This window comes from Melitaea cinxia, chromosome 7, assembly GCF_905220565.1.
Source record: "Melitaea cinxia chromosome 7, ilMelCinx1.1, whole genome shotgun sequence".
Taxonomy (NCBI): domain Eukaryota; kingdom Metazoa; phylum Arthropoda; class Insecta; order Lepidoptera; family Nymphalidae; genus Melitaea; species Melitaea cinxia.
The window spans coordinates 17,675,398-17,691,951 of NC_059400.1; the positions used below are offsets into that span (position 1 = coordinate 17,675,398).

At 34.4% G+C, this 16,554-nt stretch overlaps 1 protein-coding gene across 1 annotated transcript in view; it reads left to right on the top strand.

Moving 5' to 3' along the window:
- The window catches only part of LOC123654927 (lachesin-like), a 78,231-nt gene extending 66,677 nt beyond the window's left edge, over positions 1-11,554 (top strand). The window contains exons 5-10 of the mRNA XM_045590784.1: positions 3,946-4,074; positions 4,538-4,675; positions 6,100-6,249; positions 7,594-7,689; positions 10,887-10,991; positions 11,535-11,554. Coding sequence (XP_045446740.1) covers positions 3,946-4,074; positions 4,538-4,675; positions 6,100-6,249; positions 7,594-7,689; positions 10,887-10,991; positions 11,535-11,554 — 638 coding nt within the window. The remainder of the gene's footprint in view (positions 1-3,945; positions 4,075-4,537; positions 4,676-6,099; positions 6,250-7,593; positions 7,690-10,886; positions 10,992-11,534) is intronic.
- The last annotated feature ends 5,000 nt before the right edge of the window (positions 11,555-16,554 follow it).

Genomic DNA, 16,554 nt, shown 5'->3' on the forward strand with positions numbered 1-16,554 from the left:
TCTAAAATCATTTCATGTTTAATTATTTCGAAACATTTATGCAACAATTTTTTGTATTAAAATAAATGTTTGCTCGCATACGAAAAAAAAAAAATCGTCTAGAAATACAACGTAAGTATACGAAAAATAGTCAAATAAGTAGGCGTGATTATAGTGATATAACTAGAAAATACTTTTTAGATCTCAATTTAATTTAAATGGGATCACAATGTGATAACAAACATCATCTTTGTATTAAAAAAAGATCCATCGTAATCAGTTCTTCCAGTAAAAAGTTCGCAGGTAACATACATTAAAAATACAGTCGAATTGACATCGTCCTTCTTTTTAGGCAGTCAGTTCATAAGTATAATATATTTTTAGTATTCATATATTTTCACATTTTTTAAATTATTTTTTTTCCAAATTTTACAAATTTAGATGTCATTCACTCACTTCACTTCACTTCAGCCTATCGCAGTCCACTGCTGGACATAGGCCTCCCCAAGTTCGCGCCACACATCCCGGTCTTCCGCAATCCTCATCCAGCCTACACCTCGAATCTCGCACCGGAACAAAAAATTCAGAACCAATCGAAAAATACGGTGACGTTTCCACATTCGAAGTGAGTAAAAGACATTCCGTCTTTGATAAAGTAAACTAAGAATAGTTGGTAAGTTTCCCTAAGTTTATTTTAGATTCCCGTTTCCCCGTCCTTCGTAATATCTTCCGAGGGACTAGTTCCTTGAATGTTTATCATCGGTATCATAAGTTCAGAGTTGGAGTTAGGGATTGTTTTTTCTATTAAATATTGTGTATGTGATTCTTTTATTGAGATGCGAGTGTAAAGAATCCATATTTATCTTGATGAATTCTTCGTAGTTATCACTACTAATTATTATTACTACATTATAATTTTCTTTTCTATGGTATTGGCGTATAAAGAATGTACGAACAATTTATATGTTTTTCCAAAAAATAAATTTATATAGTGTATATCAAAATTATAAAATTATATAATTGTATAGGCATATTATTAAATTCAAGAGATATTAATTCGATCCAAAGCTGAGATTTCTCGAATATTTTAAAAAATGTTAATAGCGTACCAAATTCCATCATTAACCCTGCTTCAGTCCGGTCAAACTGTAGCACTAACAGTTGGGTATATATAAACCCACTAGGAGACCTGAATTGAACACCTTTATAATTTCTATATTTATAATTGTGTTTGCTGGCAAACGAAAAAGACCGATTTCAATTATATCGACAAGTAATACAACGTAGATAAACGAAAAAATAATCAAGTGAATACGCATTATCAAAGATTACTCCAAAAGTTGTAATCAGATCTCGATGAAATTTATATGTAACTACGTAAACATCGGCTTTCGATTAAATTAAAAATCATCAAAATCGGTACACCCAGTAAAAAGTTGTGCGGATTTTCGAGGACTTCCCTCGATTTCTCTGGGATCCCATTATCAGATCCTGGTTTCCTTATCATGGTACCACACTAAGGATGTCACCTTTCCAACAATAAAGAATTTTCAAAATCGGTTCACAAACGACGAAGTTACCGTACTCACTCCAGCCTATCGCAGTCCACTGCTGGACATAGGCCTCCCCAAGTTCGCGCCACACATCCCGGTCTTCCGCAATCCTCATCCAGCCTACACCGGCAATCTTACGTAGATCGTCGGTCCAGCGGGCCGGAGGACGTCCCACACTGCGTTTGCCAAGTCGCGGTCTCCACTCTAGGACCCGTCTACTCCAACGGCCATCGGTCCTGCGACACAGATGACCAGCCCACTGCCACTTCAACTTGCTAATTCTGTGGGCTATGTCGGTTACTTTCGTTCTCTCGCGGATAGTCTCATTTCTAATCCTGTCTTTGAGAGAGACCCCAAGCATAGCCCGTTCCATTGCACGTTGAGCGACTTTAAACTTGTGGACCAGTCCCTTCGTCAGTGTCCACGTCTCGGCTCCGTATGTTAACACAGGCAGGACGCATTGCTCGAAAACTTTTGTCTTCAAGCATTGCGGAATCTTCGAAGTGAAGACTCGACGGAGTCTGCCAAACGCCGCCCAGCCCAACCGAATCCTCCTATCGGCCTCCTTCTCGAAGTTGTTGCGGCCTAGTTGGATAGTATGGCCTAGGTAAATATAATCCTGAACAACTTCGAGAAGGGTACCATCGACCGATACCGGTATCGGTATGACTTGGTTGTTAAACATAACTTTCGTCTTATCCAAGTTCATACAGAGACCGACACGTCGGGAGGACTCGTTTAGGCCGGCCAGCATTTGGCCTAACTCATCCAGCGTCTCCGCAAAGATGACAATATCGTCGGCGAAACGAAGGTGAGAGATGAATTCACCGTTGACGTTGATGCCCCGTTCCCCCCAATCCAAGGTCTTAAAAACATCCTCTAGCGCAGTGGTAAACAGTTTCGGTGATATTACATCCCCCTGTCTTACCCCGCGCCGGAGGGAAATAGGTCTTGTTCTTTGGTCATTGACATGAACGGTCATCGTCGCCGCGTCGTACATAGATTTTAGTACCTCGATATATCGCCAGTCGATATGACATCTCTGCAGAGAGTCCAGGACAGCCCAGGTCTCGACGGAGTCGAAGGCTTTCTCGTAGTCCACAAATGCCATACACAGCGGTTGATTATATTCTTCCGTCTTTTGGATAATCTGCCGAACAGTATGGATGTGGTCCACGGTGCTGTAGCCATTTCGAAACCCAGCCTGCTCTGGTGGTTGGAATTCGTCGAGTCTTCTGGCGAGACGATTCGTAACAACCCTCGAAAACAGCTTATAGACGTGGCTCAGAAGTGAGATCGGTCTGTAATTCTTTAACAGAGACTTATCGCCTCTCTTAAAGAACAGTACCACCACACTCCTGGACCACGCCTCCGGCGTGGTACCTCGGTGGATGACGGCGTTAAATAGTCTTGCCAAGGCTTTCAGGACAGGTCGCCCTGCGGCTTTAAGGAGTTCAGTGGTAACTCCGTCATCCCTCCATCGTCATCATCATGTCATTATCAATTTGTATATTTCAGGTATCATTATAAAATTATAAAAACGTTTTTTAACCGACTTCAAAAAAGGAGGAGGTTACTCAATTCGACCGTCTCACCTACTATCTGGTGGGCCGTACGCTTTGTTTGCTAAACTGGTCATATAAAAGAAATAAATGATGCTACGGCGTATAGCTCTGCAAAAGAGGCCATAAATGCCTAAATTGATAAAATTGCAAAAGAAATCTAGTTTATTATATATATCTCACCAATTAGTTTCTATATTTCTACATAACATAAAATAAACCAGAAAGTGAAAAAGAAAAGTGAGGATATACTATTCATATTGAGTGGTCAGGTTTTTTCGTGCCGATGAGTACTTGAGTGACGTTAAAACGGTACCAGAATATAATTGAGGAAAATATTTCTTCGTTCCCCTAATGGTTGCAGATACATTAGACTTTTTCTACCGTTCTTTGCGTTTCGTCATTCCCCTCGAGTTAATGCTCTGAGAAACTTTTTTTTTGTAAAAGTAAAAAGTGAAGTGATCGCTTACTTACATTGATCTATATAGATCAATGCTTACTTATCAACGAAATACCATTTTACTTACTTTCGAAGATATTTTTGACAGTATAGTATAAATTGTCACAATTTTAGTTATGTGTTAGCAAAACATAGGTATTTCGGATAATTTATAGCAACCATGGTCAAGGAAGGACTAAAGGAGGAAGATAAAATCTGAAAAAAAAAATTCATTATAATAAGTTAAATTCGCGTAAACATTAGAAAACAATATTGTCTTCAAAATTAGTAAAAGATGTCACAAAAACTTATTTAGATAAAAAAAGTTATGATACATTATTATATATAAAAAATATTCCAAAAATAATGAAATCAACCCTTTCCACAATATTTACATACGATTTTGTTACAGTTTCGAAATTCAGCGGTGAATGGCTGAATCTTACTGAAATTGAAAGAGTGACGTCAGGCGCTTATCTCTGTATAGCAACGAATGGAGTCCCACCCTCAGTGAGCAAGAGGATACAGATAAACGTCATGTGTGAGTCCAATCAATTGCTGCATCGCAAAATTAAATAGCGTGGCTTAACCCTGTTCAATATTGGTGAAAATGAAATGGCTACTGACTAGTTCAAATTGCATGATCTGCTGTTTCGAATATGTTGGATGACTAGACCAAAGTTAGACTAACACCAGTATTTGATGAGCTGTTTAAGATCGACATTTAATTTTAATGAAATTTGTGAGAATCAACCATCTATATTATTTTAAGTTTTTAATAATTCTATCATAAATTTACAAATAGTAAAATAAGTATTGAAGTAGTTTTATTAATTCCAGATAAAAACGCCGCTTTCGTTGTTGATATACTCTAAAAAAGCCTTTTATCATTTCCAAATTTCCAAACGGTTAAAAAATTGGTTCTTATACTGCTACAGAAGAAAAAGCATTATAAATATTCCGCTGCATATCTTGTAAATAATTATTTTTATATTCTGATACAGTTGCACCGACGGTTTGGGCTGGACGAGTAGCGATCCGAGCGTTAGCTGGCACCGCTGTCACTCTAACTTGCACTGCTGAAGCTTATCCTGTACCACAAGTTTACTGGATATTGAATAGCGAACAAAAACTTGTTAACGGTGAGTTGTTTCACTTTAGATTATTTCTTGACTGTTAAACAATTTTGTAAAACTATAATTTGCTCGATTTTGCTTTATTATAAAATTCCTGTAAATTAGGTGAACTGTTATAAATAAGAAAGCAGTGTCTTAGCAAGCAGTGCTTTATTTGGTAGATAATCCCAAAACCTTTCCAAAATCTCACAGAAACTAAAAGTGATAAATTCATCTACGAGTGTCTGTAATAGTTCAATAAATATTTCGTAACATTCACTAATAATTTGATGTAAAAGAAAACGACCTCCCAACGCTAAAATTATCACCAGGAGTATTCATAACTTCTCAACTATCTCAGATAAGTGTGTGCAATAAATAACGTTTAAAAGAACATCTTCAAGCATTATTTTGACAAAATATCCGGAATATTTTAAAATGTCTCCCGGTGGATAATCACTGCTCTCATCTATCATCACTCGTTGTCATGTCTAAGTGTTGGCCAGTCGCCAAAATGTCCAGGAGTGCTTCGTGTAGTTGATGATTGATTTCGTTGCTCAGAGCCAAATCGTTATTTATACATTTCAGTACCAAATCTTTATTTGTATATAATTCACCGAATACCAGCCAAATATTCTTGCGAAATAAAATTTCCGCTAAGCAATAGAGTATTATTTTAATGCTTATTTACCTGTAATGACATATTAGTTACAATTTAGAGCAATTTAAGTAGGACCACTTAAGTTTCCTAATTGGTGTGTCTCGTACACTTAACCTTAGGAGTGTTCTGTACAACAATGAGTGGTTAAGTGTTCGTTCAGTAGACAAAGGTAAAACAAAAACGCATTTTCAGCTGTATGTTGTTCCTATTGTTGAGCTTGCAATTTTTTTAAAATATTTGGACAAAATCATAAAAACGGAATAAACAAAATACTTATTTACTTGTATGATCATATTTTATTTCAACCCTTTGTCCTTCATTGATAGGAACTAAATTATTATAGTAATACTTCTTCCCATTAAGTCTTAAACTTTTTTGATTATTACAATACAATAATTATACTTTGAAAAGTAATCAATATTATTTGAAAATATGTTATAATAATATATTATCCTAATTAAAACCTTATTATTTTAGTTTAAAAAACTTTACCTAATTTACTAATTATTTTTTAATTATTTCTTAGTGCATTCAGCCTGTAACATCCCACTGCTGGGCATAGGCCTCTTTTTTCCATGTAGGAGAAGGATCGGAGCTTAATCCACCACGCTGCTCTAATAAAGATGGGTGGATATGTTCCCTACTATGAATAACGATCGCTATCAAGTATTAACGATAACAACCGGGACCGACGCCTTACCGTGCTCTCAGGCGAGGTAGAGATAGCACATGGATAGACATCGATATGCATTTTTCTTAGTACCGATATTTAAATATATTTATTTTTCAGGATCGAAATACAGAATAGATAAGCTCTCTAGAGGTTACCGGCACACTCTGACGCTACAGGTGAACGAGATGTCGAGAGAAGACGCCGGGGCGTATCGGTGCCACGTCGAAAATAATTTAGGAAAGGCTCAAGCGGAATTGTTCTTACACAGTGAGATTATTAATTTAAATTTACACTTGTAAAAAAGTTGACAATCTAAATTAAAGAGTTAACGTGTTAATTGTTGCAACAAGAGGGCTGGTGTTTTTTGCCCAGAGAATCGGCATAGCGATTCAACGCGAAAAAGCTGTCAGCATTTTTGGCTCCATTCCACGCGGATATGATTTGTGCCATAACTATCTATAATATTTCATTAAAAAAGTATAAAAATAAAAATAAAATAAAAAACATTATAACATTTGGCAAGTAAATGCGACGTAGATAGTACGTAATTATTAATATTTTTAATCATACAAATTTAAACAAGACCACATGAAAAGCATCAGCTTTTTATTAAAAAACAATAATTAAAATTGGTACATCAAATAAAAAGTTATAAACATAAAAAATACATTTGAATTGAGAGCTCATCTTTTTTTAAAGTCTGTTAAGTCTACAAAGGCTTTTAAAATATTACTTGACAAGAATTATAAATACATTTTTCAATTTTGTGACTGAGCAAATTCTGGTCAGCGGTTGTAAGTAATTTTTAGCAGCTATTAAAGTCCTTGTAAAATAGATAATAACTGTATTTTAATAGAATTCGCTATAATGTATAAAGTTTTATAGAAATGAGTGGATCTAAAGTAATTATTTTATAGTACCAATTTTACTGACAATATCTGATATAATTATGTTTTTTCAACGACTTCAAAAAAGGAGGAGGTTACTCAGTTCGACCGTATATATATATATATACATACATATACGTAAAAAGTTTCAAACTTTATTTATTTATTTTTAAATATAAAATACACACTATTGTCTGCACCTAATAGAGGAATATCTCAGTTATACGTACAATCGTTCTTATTAACTTATATATCTTTGGCGACCCGTTGGCGCAACGGTTAACTGGCTGTTGCACCAGCGGTTCTCACGACAGACATTTATATCGACCAAATCGATGTTAGTTGTGGTCTGGGCGTTGTGTTTGTGTATTATGTGTGTTTCCGGACCCCCGACACAGGAGATAATCCCACTGGGGGATCTGTTCAGTGTGTATCGTTTATTATTAATTCTTAATTCTTATTATTTCTTAATTCTTATTAATTCTTAATTCTTATTAATTCTTAATTCTTATTAATTCTTAGTTCTTATTAATTCTTAATTAATTAATTAATTTTTTGTATACAAATAAATATATATATTAAATTTAGATTCGGAGTTGGATTATAATCCACAACCCTCCTGAAAGCCGCACAAACTTAAACTCAGTACACAAACTCAGTTAAAACGGTTTAAAGAGTATAATTCAAATTTATTTCAGGGAATATATTGTGACTTATTTTTCAGTGTTAACAACAACAACAACGACGACGACGACGACAACAACGACAACAACAACAACAACGACAACAACACCGCCTCCGACAACCACATTGCTACCGTGTAAGTGATATTCAATTGTAATTATTAAACACTAGCTGTTCCCACGAATTCGCCACACACACACACACACACTGTACACACACACACACACATGAAATATTATGTATCAGATAAATATTCCATGGCTTTTTTTTATTAAATTATTCATCTTAAATATAAGATTATTAAGTTGACAAAGTTTTACATTATTTCAGAATATAATTTTTATGTACGTTTAATTTTTAACGTTAAAGCTTTTTATTTATTTATCCTTGATCGTTTTTTCTTCTTGTTTATCTAATGAAAGATGAAAACTTTATTAATTACGGATAAGTTTTACTTTAATTAATACTCTATAGACTATTTGATTATTTCACGATTGAGACTATAACAGGAAAATTATTAATTGTCACTTTTATAAATAATGAAGAAAGACACTGACGCATCTTTCTTTACGTCGATTATATTTACGCAGTAATTTCATTATAGCGTGAGTGCAACCGTAAGGCGCTTCAAGGTAATATATGTCCCCTACTCACATCAGCATATCGCAGTCCGCTGCTGGCCTCCTCAACGTAGGCCTTCCCAAGTTCTAAACAAAATCCTGGTTTTCCGCAATCCTCATTCAGCCTCTACCGGCAATCTTACGTAGAGCAGATTAAAGCATGCAGGACGCATTGCTTGAAGACTTTTTCCTTGAGGCATTGTGGAACCTTCGAGAAGAATCGACAAAGCCAACCAAATCCTCTTATTGGCCTACTAACACGAGTGAAATCACAGATCACAGCCTAGTTATTTAATAAAAGACGAAAATTGTACTTTACTTTTTTTCTGCGTGTTTGAAGCGACGAAATTAAAAAAGAAACGGAAAAGTCATCGAAAATTCCACCTTTAAAAGAAATCAAGAACGAAAAAAATAAACGCAATCTTTTTCAACATTTCTCGCATCACTTCCAGAATCAGTACGTATCGTTCTAAATGAAATTCATTAACCGACATTTAGTATTTCATTTTCGTTTAAACAGAAAACATAAATCGTGACCCGGCGGGATGAGGAAAACATGTTTATCGTCCCTTGGGTGGAAGATCTTTAACTGATAGATAGAATTACCTTTTGGATACTCATTGCAACTTATATCTTTCTTTTAAATTCCCTTAAAATTTTCCAAGACGTTGAATAAAAGTAATAGAGTACTGGAATATTTTTAATGAAACTTGTTTTATATTTATTAAAAAAAATCCAGAAAATGTACTTGGTCAAAATATACAATAATCTATACTATTATTATGACCCTAAAAGTTTGTTTTTTGTTTGTTCGTTTGTTTGTTTAACCGCGCTTATCTAAGGAACTACTTCGAACGTTATACGTTCGAACGTTCGAATTGAAAAAATAATTTTGTGCTGGATAGCCTATTTACTGAGGCAGGCTATAAGGCTATTTTTTCCTGAAATCAATGCGCGTAAAACCGCGAAGCACAGCTAGGGTATAATACAGTTAAAAATAACTAAAAACCTTCTTTTGGCCAAAATATTTCTTAAAAATATCTGGTCTACGTATAAGATGATATAGGAATATTTTGGTAAACGCCTTTTGCTATCAATTTGGTTAATCTTCGTACGTAGTTTTCTGAGCACAAAAATATACCATTTAAAGTTATTATATTCCTTATTCAGGAACCTGACAATATTTCTTAGATCTTGGCAAAGCTTTGAAAATAACTGTTCACGTAACTAATTATAACTAAAAGTGTCCATTGGATTACCAAAGCGACATAATTTTATAAAATATATCAAATAAATAAAGACGATTTATTAATAGCAAATATTACAAAGTTTTTACGTGTTATGAATATATTTCTTACCAATTCGCAGTAGAATTTGCTTATCGTATCCGTATTAACATCACGTATAACTAACGTGACGTACTTATAAATTTACGACCAGAATAGCTTGTAAACACTCACTTGAATACAATTTAAATGAAAACAGGAATAACTTAAGACAAGCGTTATAGTAAGTATACAAAGTCTGGAAAACTAAAATTTTAAAATGATAGGGATGTGTGCTTTCGACTTTTATAACGTTTATAGAACACGTGAAAACACATATGAACGGATATTATATACTTTCAAGAAGTGATGCATTAAGCGCTGACCTACTTGCTCGGGAGCAGAACCGCTGGCAAAGAACGTCAGTTTAACGTCGAAAGAGCCAAAATGACATGTAATAGATTTACGACCAACGTTCAAGGAGCGTGTAAATATGATCTTGTTTTGAAAGTGATAAATAGGGTAAAATCTTTGCGTGGGGTACGTCATTGATCTGACGTCATACTAACCCTAAAACCCGAACACTGAAATGTCTCACCAATTTTAGTTGCTAGTTCATAAGCCGTTATCAAATATATGTTATATACGAGTACATGTACTGTATTCGCTAAAGATATATAAAGATAGTTTTAAAAGATTCGATTTTTTAATTAGGTTTTTGTTAAATTGTCTGCTATATTATAATTTAATAAGTGAAGATAAAATAGGCCAGAATCGATAAATAGGTAGTTTATAAAATATTTAAATTTTTCTAAATGCTATAATTCTTGACCAAAGCCATTTTTCCAATAATGGGGAAGAACACGAAGGTTTATAAACAGCCTGTAATATCCCACTATAGGGCAGTAGTTAAACTTTATTGGGGAAAGAGGCCTACCTCTTGGGGAAGGATCAGAGCTTAACCCACCACGCTGCTCCAATGCGGGTTGGTGGATATATTCTCTACTATGAGTAACGATCGTTATCAGGTGTACACGATAACAACCGCAACCGACGGCTTAACGTGCTCTACGAGGCACGGTGGGGAGATCTATAAGGGCTGCACAAACATCCAGACCATGGAAAACACCTGTATGGCCAATACAAATGTTTGTCATGTGCGGGGATCGAACCCGCAACCGCCAGCGTAACAGAACACAAAGGTTTATACATCACGAATTAGACTGACGAATAAATGTGACTCCTAATTCGTCCCGTACGAAAAATGCTTCACGACATTTCCTCCGATTCTCAACTGAAAATGTAAATAAAAGAAACTTTAGATAGATTCTCTAGAACATCACTCGTTATACTCTCTTTAATTAAGTTTCTATTCCACAGTTGTGGTTGTTTCCGCTAGAGCATCGCATAATTACGAAATGAGAAATTAGCTTGTTATTTTTCTGCAGATGTAGAGGAGAGACATTTGGAGCAGCTACATCGAGGTGTTATGGAAGATCCAGCACTCGAGAATTCCTACATCGTCTTTAGTCAACATCAAAAGCAAAATCTTGGTAAGACGATAAACCATTACGTATTAGTTATACAACCCTCATTTAAATTCTTAGAAATTTACATAGGAGGTTACTCAGGGATTTGGATACTTGAGATCCGATACAAGGATCCTTCTTATAAGATACACGTGTATATACTATCCATGTATTTTATTAGCACCTTGGGCGCAAGACCCGAGCACTTAATGCTTTTGAAACTTTGATGCAAGTTCCGATATAATTTCCAAATTAGGGTATTTCTAAAATTTAACATTACAGGTGACTTAACACATAAATTAACGTTTAACAAATTCATAAATTATTAATCTCATTAGACGAAAACTTTCCTTTTAATATAAAACCGCGAAAGGATCATAAAATTCAAACTGAAGTAAAACTTGCCTCATTATCACTGAATTATAGACCGACCTTTTTAATGTCGTTTCGGTCTTTTGTTTCTGCGTACATGTCTCGACCCTCGTTAACTTAAAATCTAAATATGCATGAAGTGTATAATTTAAAATGTGACTTAACAATATTTGATTAATTGACCCTAATAAATAGAAATGGTGACGACAATGTGACCGGAGCTGAGGGGCCCGGGCGAGTCCCCGTGGGGCGAAGGCTGGCCTCTCCCTGACACGGCCCCCATCCACCTCCCCTGGCTGTGTATCATAACTGTCGTTGTGTTACTCGCGTGACCTCACTGGCTGACATAAGACGCATTAACTAAGAACTCGTTATAATAAAGTTATGACTTGAAGTGTTACGTTCGCTGCTGCTTTGAAGATTTTTGTATGTGGAAAAGAATTTTTTTTTACTACGAAGTAGGGTTACCAAATTTTCTATCATATTATGGATATTTGCATACTTTACTTAATCGATAATCGCTGTTTTTTTTTATTATAGGTAACAAATAATGTATGTATTATATAGCATATTGATAATTGTGTAAGGTACGATGTTAAAGATAATCGCTATAAATAAATTTGCACGAAATAGCCATATCATATAACAATCACGCCAAAAAATAATGTACACCTGTCGATTACATAGTGAAAACTTTTTGTATTGAACGCTTTGTAATAAAATTATTTGAGGTTGAAGTTTGAGTTCAAATAATCTTGAAAATATTGTATGAATCGATCTATTTTATTTTCTACATTCTAAGCCATTAAATTTCGGATAACTAATTATCTTTATTACATTCTAATATCTATAAATTATCTGGTTATAAAAGTTTTGGAGATTCGTGACATATTTTCTTACAGAATTAATTATTGCTCCTGCAATGCAATGGTGTTCGGTCAGGTGATAATTTTTCTTGGACTCTTCAAATAATACTTTGTGATTTTGTTTCCTAATGTTTACGCGAATTTTACTCGTTGTAATGAAATAACTTTTTCGGGTTTTATCGTGGTTTATTAAGTTCTTTAGATGCCCGGCGTTTCAGATACTTTACAGCAACCATGGTCACGGGAAAACTCAGTTCTCTAAACTAATAAACCGCGATAAAATCTGTAAAAAAAAGATATGTTTCAATGCTATTTCATTCCAAAAGTAATGTTTAATTAATGTAAATATGTGATATAAAATTATTTCATATAAAATTGGGTAAAATTTTTCTAAATTTATTGAAAATTTAAATTTGCTTTTTTAATATTATTTCTAATTTAAGTTTTAGGTACGTATGAAAAATAACATTCTCAGCCAAAACTGTTGTAATATTAGGCTGTGTAGGAGTGAGACTAGTATTGTTTATTGAATTTTTAATTTGATAAAACGAATGAAACGTGTACGGAACTGATGTTAAAATTACTAAGGCGTTAGTGTACTTTAAGATTAATTTATATTTATTTACTTCGCTATGTGTAACTTCTAGGTTAATATAAAAATAACTAATGTATCTGTTTACGTTGTGAGAAATAAATTTTTGGAAATAAAAGATGTTTTTGTTTTACATAACTATATATATAACTATAATATAACTATACAACATGATGGCGGGTCACCAACCCGCCTGCCCAGTCTGTTTGTAATATTAAAATAACAGCTTCTTACTAAACGTATACGGATGTATCAAAATCAAAATCAAAAACAGCTTTATTCAAATAGGCTCCAAGAGCACTTTCGAATCGTCATTTTAAAAATTAAAACATTAAAAATAAATTATTATATTTGTAGAAGTAAAGCTGCCACCGATTCGGAATGTAGATTCTGCAGAGAAGATCGGCAAGAAACTCCGCAGTTACTCTTTTGAAAAATAATATATAAACTGTGGTTTAGTACAGTTAGTGATATGTATGTGTTAGTTAGTAATATGTTGCATAAAATACAGCGTCACTAAGTCCACACATCTTTATCAAACTCAAAATATGTATGTGGAAAAGAATTTTTTTTTACTACGAAGTAGGGTTACCAAATTTTCCATCATATTAAAATCGATAATCGCTGTTTTTTTTTTATTATACGTAACAAATAATGTATGTATTATATAGCATATTGATAATTATGTAAGGTATGACGTTAAAGATAATCGCTGTAAATAAATTTGCACGAAATAGCCATATCATATAACAATCACGCCGGAAAAATAATGTACACCTGTCGATTACATAGCGAGAACTTTTTGTATTGAACGTTAATAAAAAATAAATAAACTTCGTAATATTTTCGTATATAACGTTAATAAACTTCGCAAAATTTCCAGTGTCGCTTTACCAGCCTTCCTATCTTCTGTCCATAGTTCAACAAATCTCATAAGTAAAATTTTAAGGGCATCCCCTTCAAACTTTGAGATTGCTGGCTTGGAAGAAGCTAGAAACGCTTTCTTAATTGCATGCTCAGGTCAAAATTTTCCAGTTACTCCAAATTCACAGAGGAGCTGGGATGACATAAACTGCAAATTGACTTATGACAATCTTTTAAGCTGTAGTACAGGTTCGGCGCGTGCTAGACTTTTGGCCGTGGGTACGCACGAGGCCGGCTACTGGCTTCACGCGTACCCTTCGCCAAATACAGGAACATTTCTTGAGCCTGACACGCTCCGAATCGCAACCTGTCTACGGCTTGGGGTTCCGGTCTGCGCTCCTCATAAATGTCCCTGTAGCAGTGATGTCGACAAGCTAGGACATCACGGTCTGTCATGCCTAAAAAGTGCAGGCCGCTTCTCGAGACATGCCGCACTTAACGATATCATACGCCGGTCCCATGCCACCGTCAACCTGCCAAGTCTACTTGAGCCGACTGGTATTGCAAGAGACGATGGCAAGAGACCGGACGGCATGAGTTTGATTCCATGGAAGATGGGCCGGGTGCTGGTACGGGATGCAACCTGTTCAGACACGCTGGTCCCTTCCCATCTACATGGAACCAACAACAGAGCTGGTGCGGCTTGTGAAGCGGCTGAAAAAACAAAAGCAGACAAATACAGGGGTCTAGGCTCCGAATATGATTTTGTCCCATTCGGTGTCGAGACCCTTGGGGACCCCTGGGTGGGGTCCTAGCGCTACAAGACTTTTTAAGGAAATAGCAAAAAGGTTATTCGACGTCACAGGAGACCGAAGAGCTGGCAGCTACTTCGGACAAAGAATTAGTCTAGCTATTCAAAGGGGGAACGCTGCCAGTATCTTCGGAACCTTGCCTAAAGGGACTCCATTTAAAAATATTTTTTAGTTATAATGTATATGTATATATACTTAAGGTTTTTTTTTAGTTTAATATAATTTATCTTATTATTATTATAAAAATTTTAATTTTATTATTTGATAATTATGTAACAATAGAAGTACGTTGTTACTTATAAATGTCTATCTATATGGGTTAAATGACATCTAATAATTTCGATTATCAATAAATCGGACTGTAAAAACATTCCGAAAAAAAATAAATATGTATTTATGTAGACATCACATATGGTTTCTTCCTCGCTTGCTATAAAGGAGTTACGCGGACAATGTCACGGGCACAGCTAGTTTGTAAAATAAAGTTTGAAAAGCATATTTGAATATCATATCAAAAATTGACCGCTCCAGCGGGGTTTGAACCCGCGTCTCCCGCGTCGCCGACTGGCCGTGTTGACCGACACGGTCAGTCGGAGACGCGGGTTCGAACCCAAAATAAAAATCGTAGATATTTGAAAAGTATTTTAGCAGCAGTAGTCTACTACTTGAACTAAGTAGTTTTTTGATTTTTATTCGTCTCATTTTTTCACATTTTTCAGTTCTGTTGTGTGAGTGTCATTTATGAAAAGTTTAATTTATTTTTAAATTTTTAAATTATACAGCTTTCAAATAAAACTTTAATTTATTTTTAAATATATACGTAACATTTTCGGGCGGTTTTGTAACATACTCGTTTGTATAGTTGGGACACGGAAAATTCTCTCTTCGGGCATTTTCGTCGAAATTTGGAAGCGTTCACAGTGCTATTACTACGTACTATAAATTGGTAATTTAAACTTACTCCACAGTAAATATATGTAAAATAATTGAGACTATAATTATAATAAAATTAATTAAACTTATATTGAATTAAAACAAGGTTTCGGTAGAATATTTTGCAGCAAATATAATAATAATAATATCCACTTTCTTGTTTTCGTTTTTTAACCGACTTCAAAAAAAGGAGGAGGTTACTCAATTCGACCGTATATATATATATATATATATATATATATATATATATATATATCGAACATACATAAATATATATATATATATATTTATGTATGTTCGGGGATAACTCCGTCGTTTATGTACCGATTTTGATAAGTCTTTTTTGTTGGAAAGGAGATATCCCTAGTTTGGTACCATGATAAGGAAACCAGGATCTGATGATGGGATCCCAGAGAAATCGATGGTAACCCTCAAAAATCTGCATAACTTTTTACTGGGTGTACTGATTTTGATGATTTTTAATTCAATCGAAAGCCGATGTTTATCATGTGGTCACATTCAAATTCATCGAGATCTAATCATAACTTTTGGAGTAATCTTTGATAATGCGTATTTACTTGACTATTTTTTCGTCCACCTACGTTGTATTACTTGTCGATATAATTGGTTTTTCTTCGTTTGTCTGCAAACACATTTATAAAGCGATATCTTAAATTTTGAAATAATCCTATTATTAATATATCAGACAGCTATACGTACAAATAAGTCCACAGTTCACGGCTTACACTATCACTTCGTATTCAGTCTGTGTTATTACTTTCTCAGAATCTCGAATGCAAAACCACTGAGTGTACATTTGTTGAAACAGACTTCACATTTGCATTGATTAAATTATAAATTAAACGTATTAAATAATAATGGATAACTAAGTTATTGTTCGTAGCTTGAATACCCGAGACTAGTACTAGCCTTTGTTATGCCCTAGATATATACTGCCGTACTGCCGGAAAAAAAATGAACGCACAATAAATTGTTAACATATAAATCTAAAAAATTTACTTCAAAGTTTTGTTTTAATTTTTAATGTCTAGTATTATAATATTATTATAGGTTAAATAAAAAAATCTAGTGATTTATTTATTTTATTCATCTAATGATATGTTCAAGTAAATTTTAGTTAATTATTG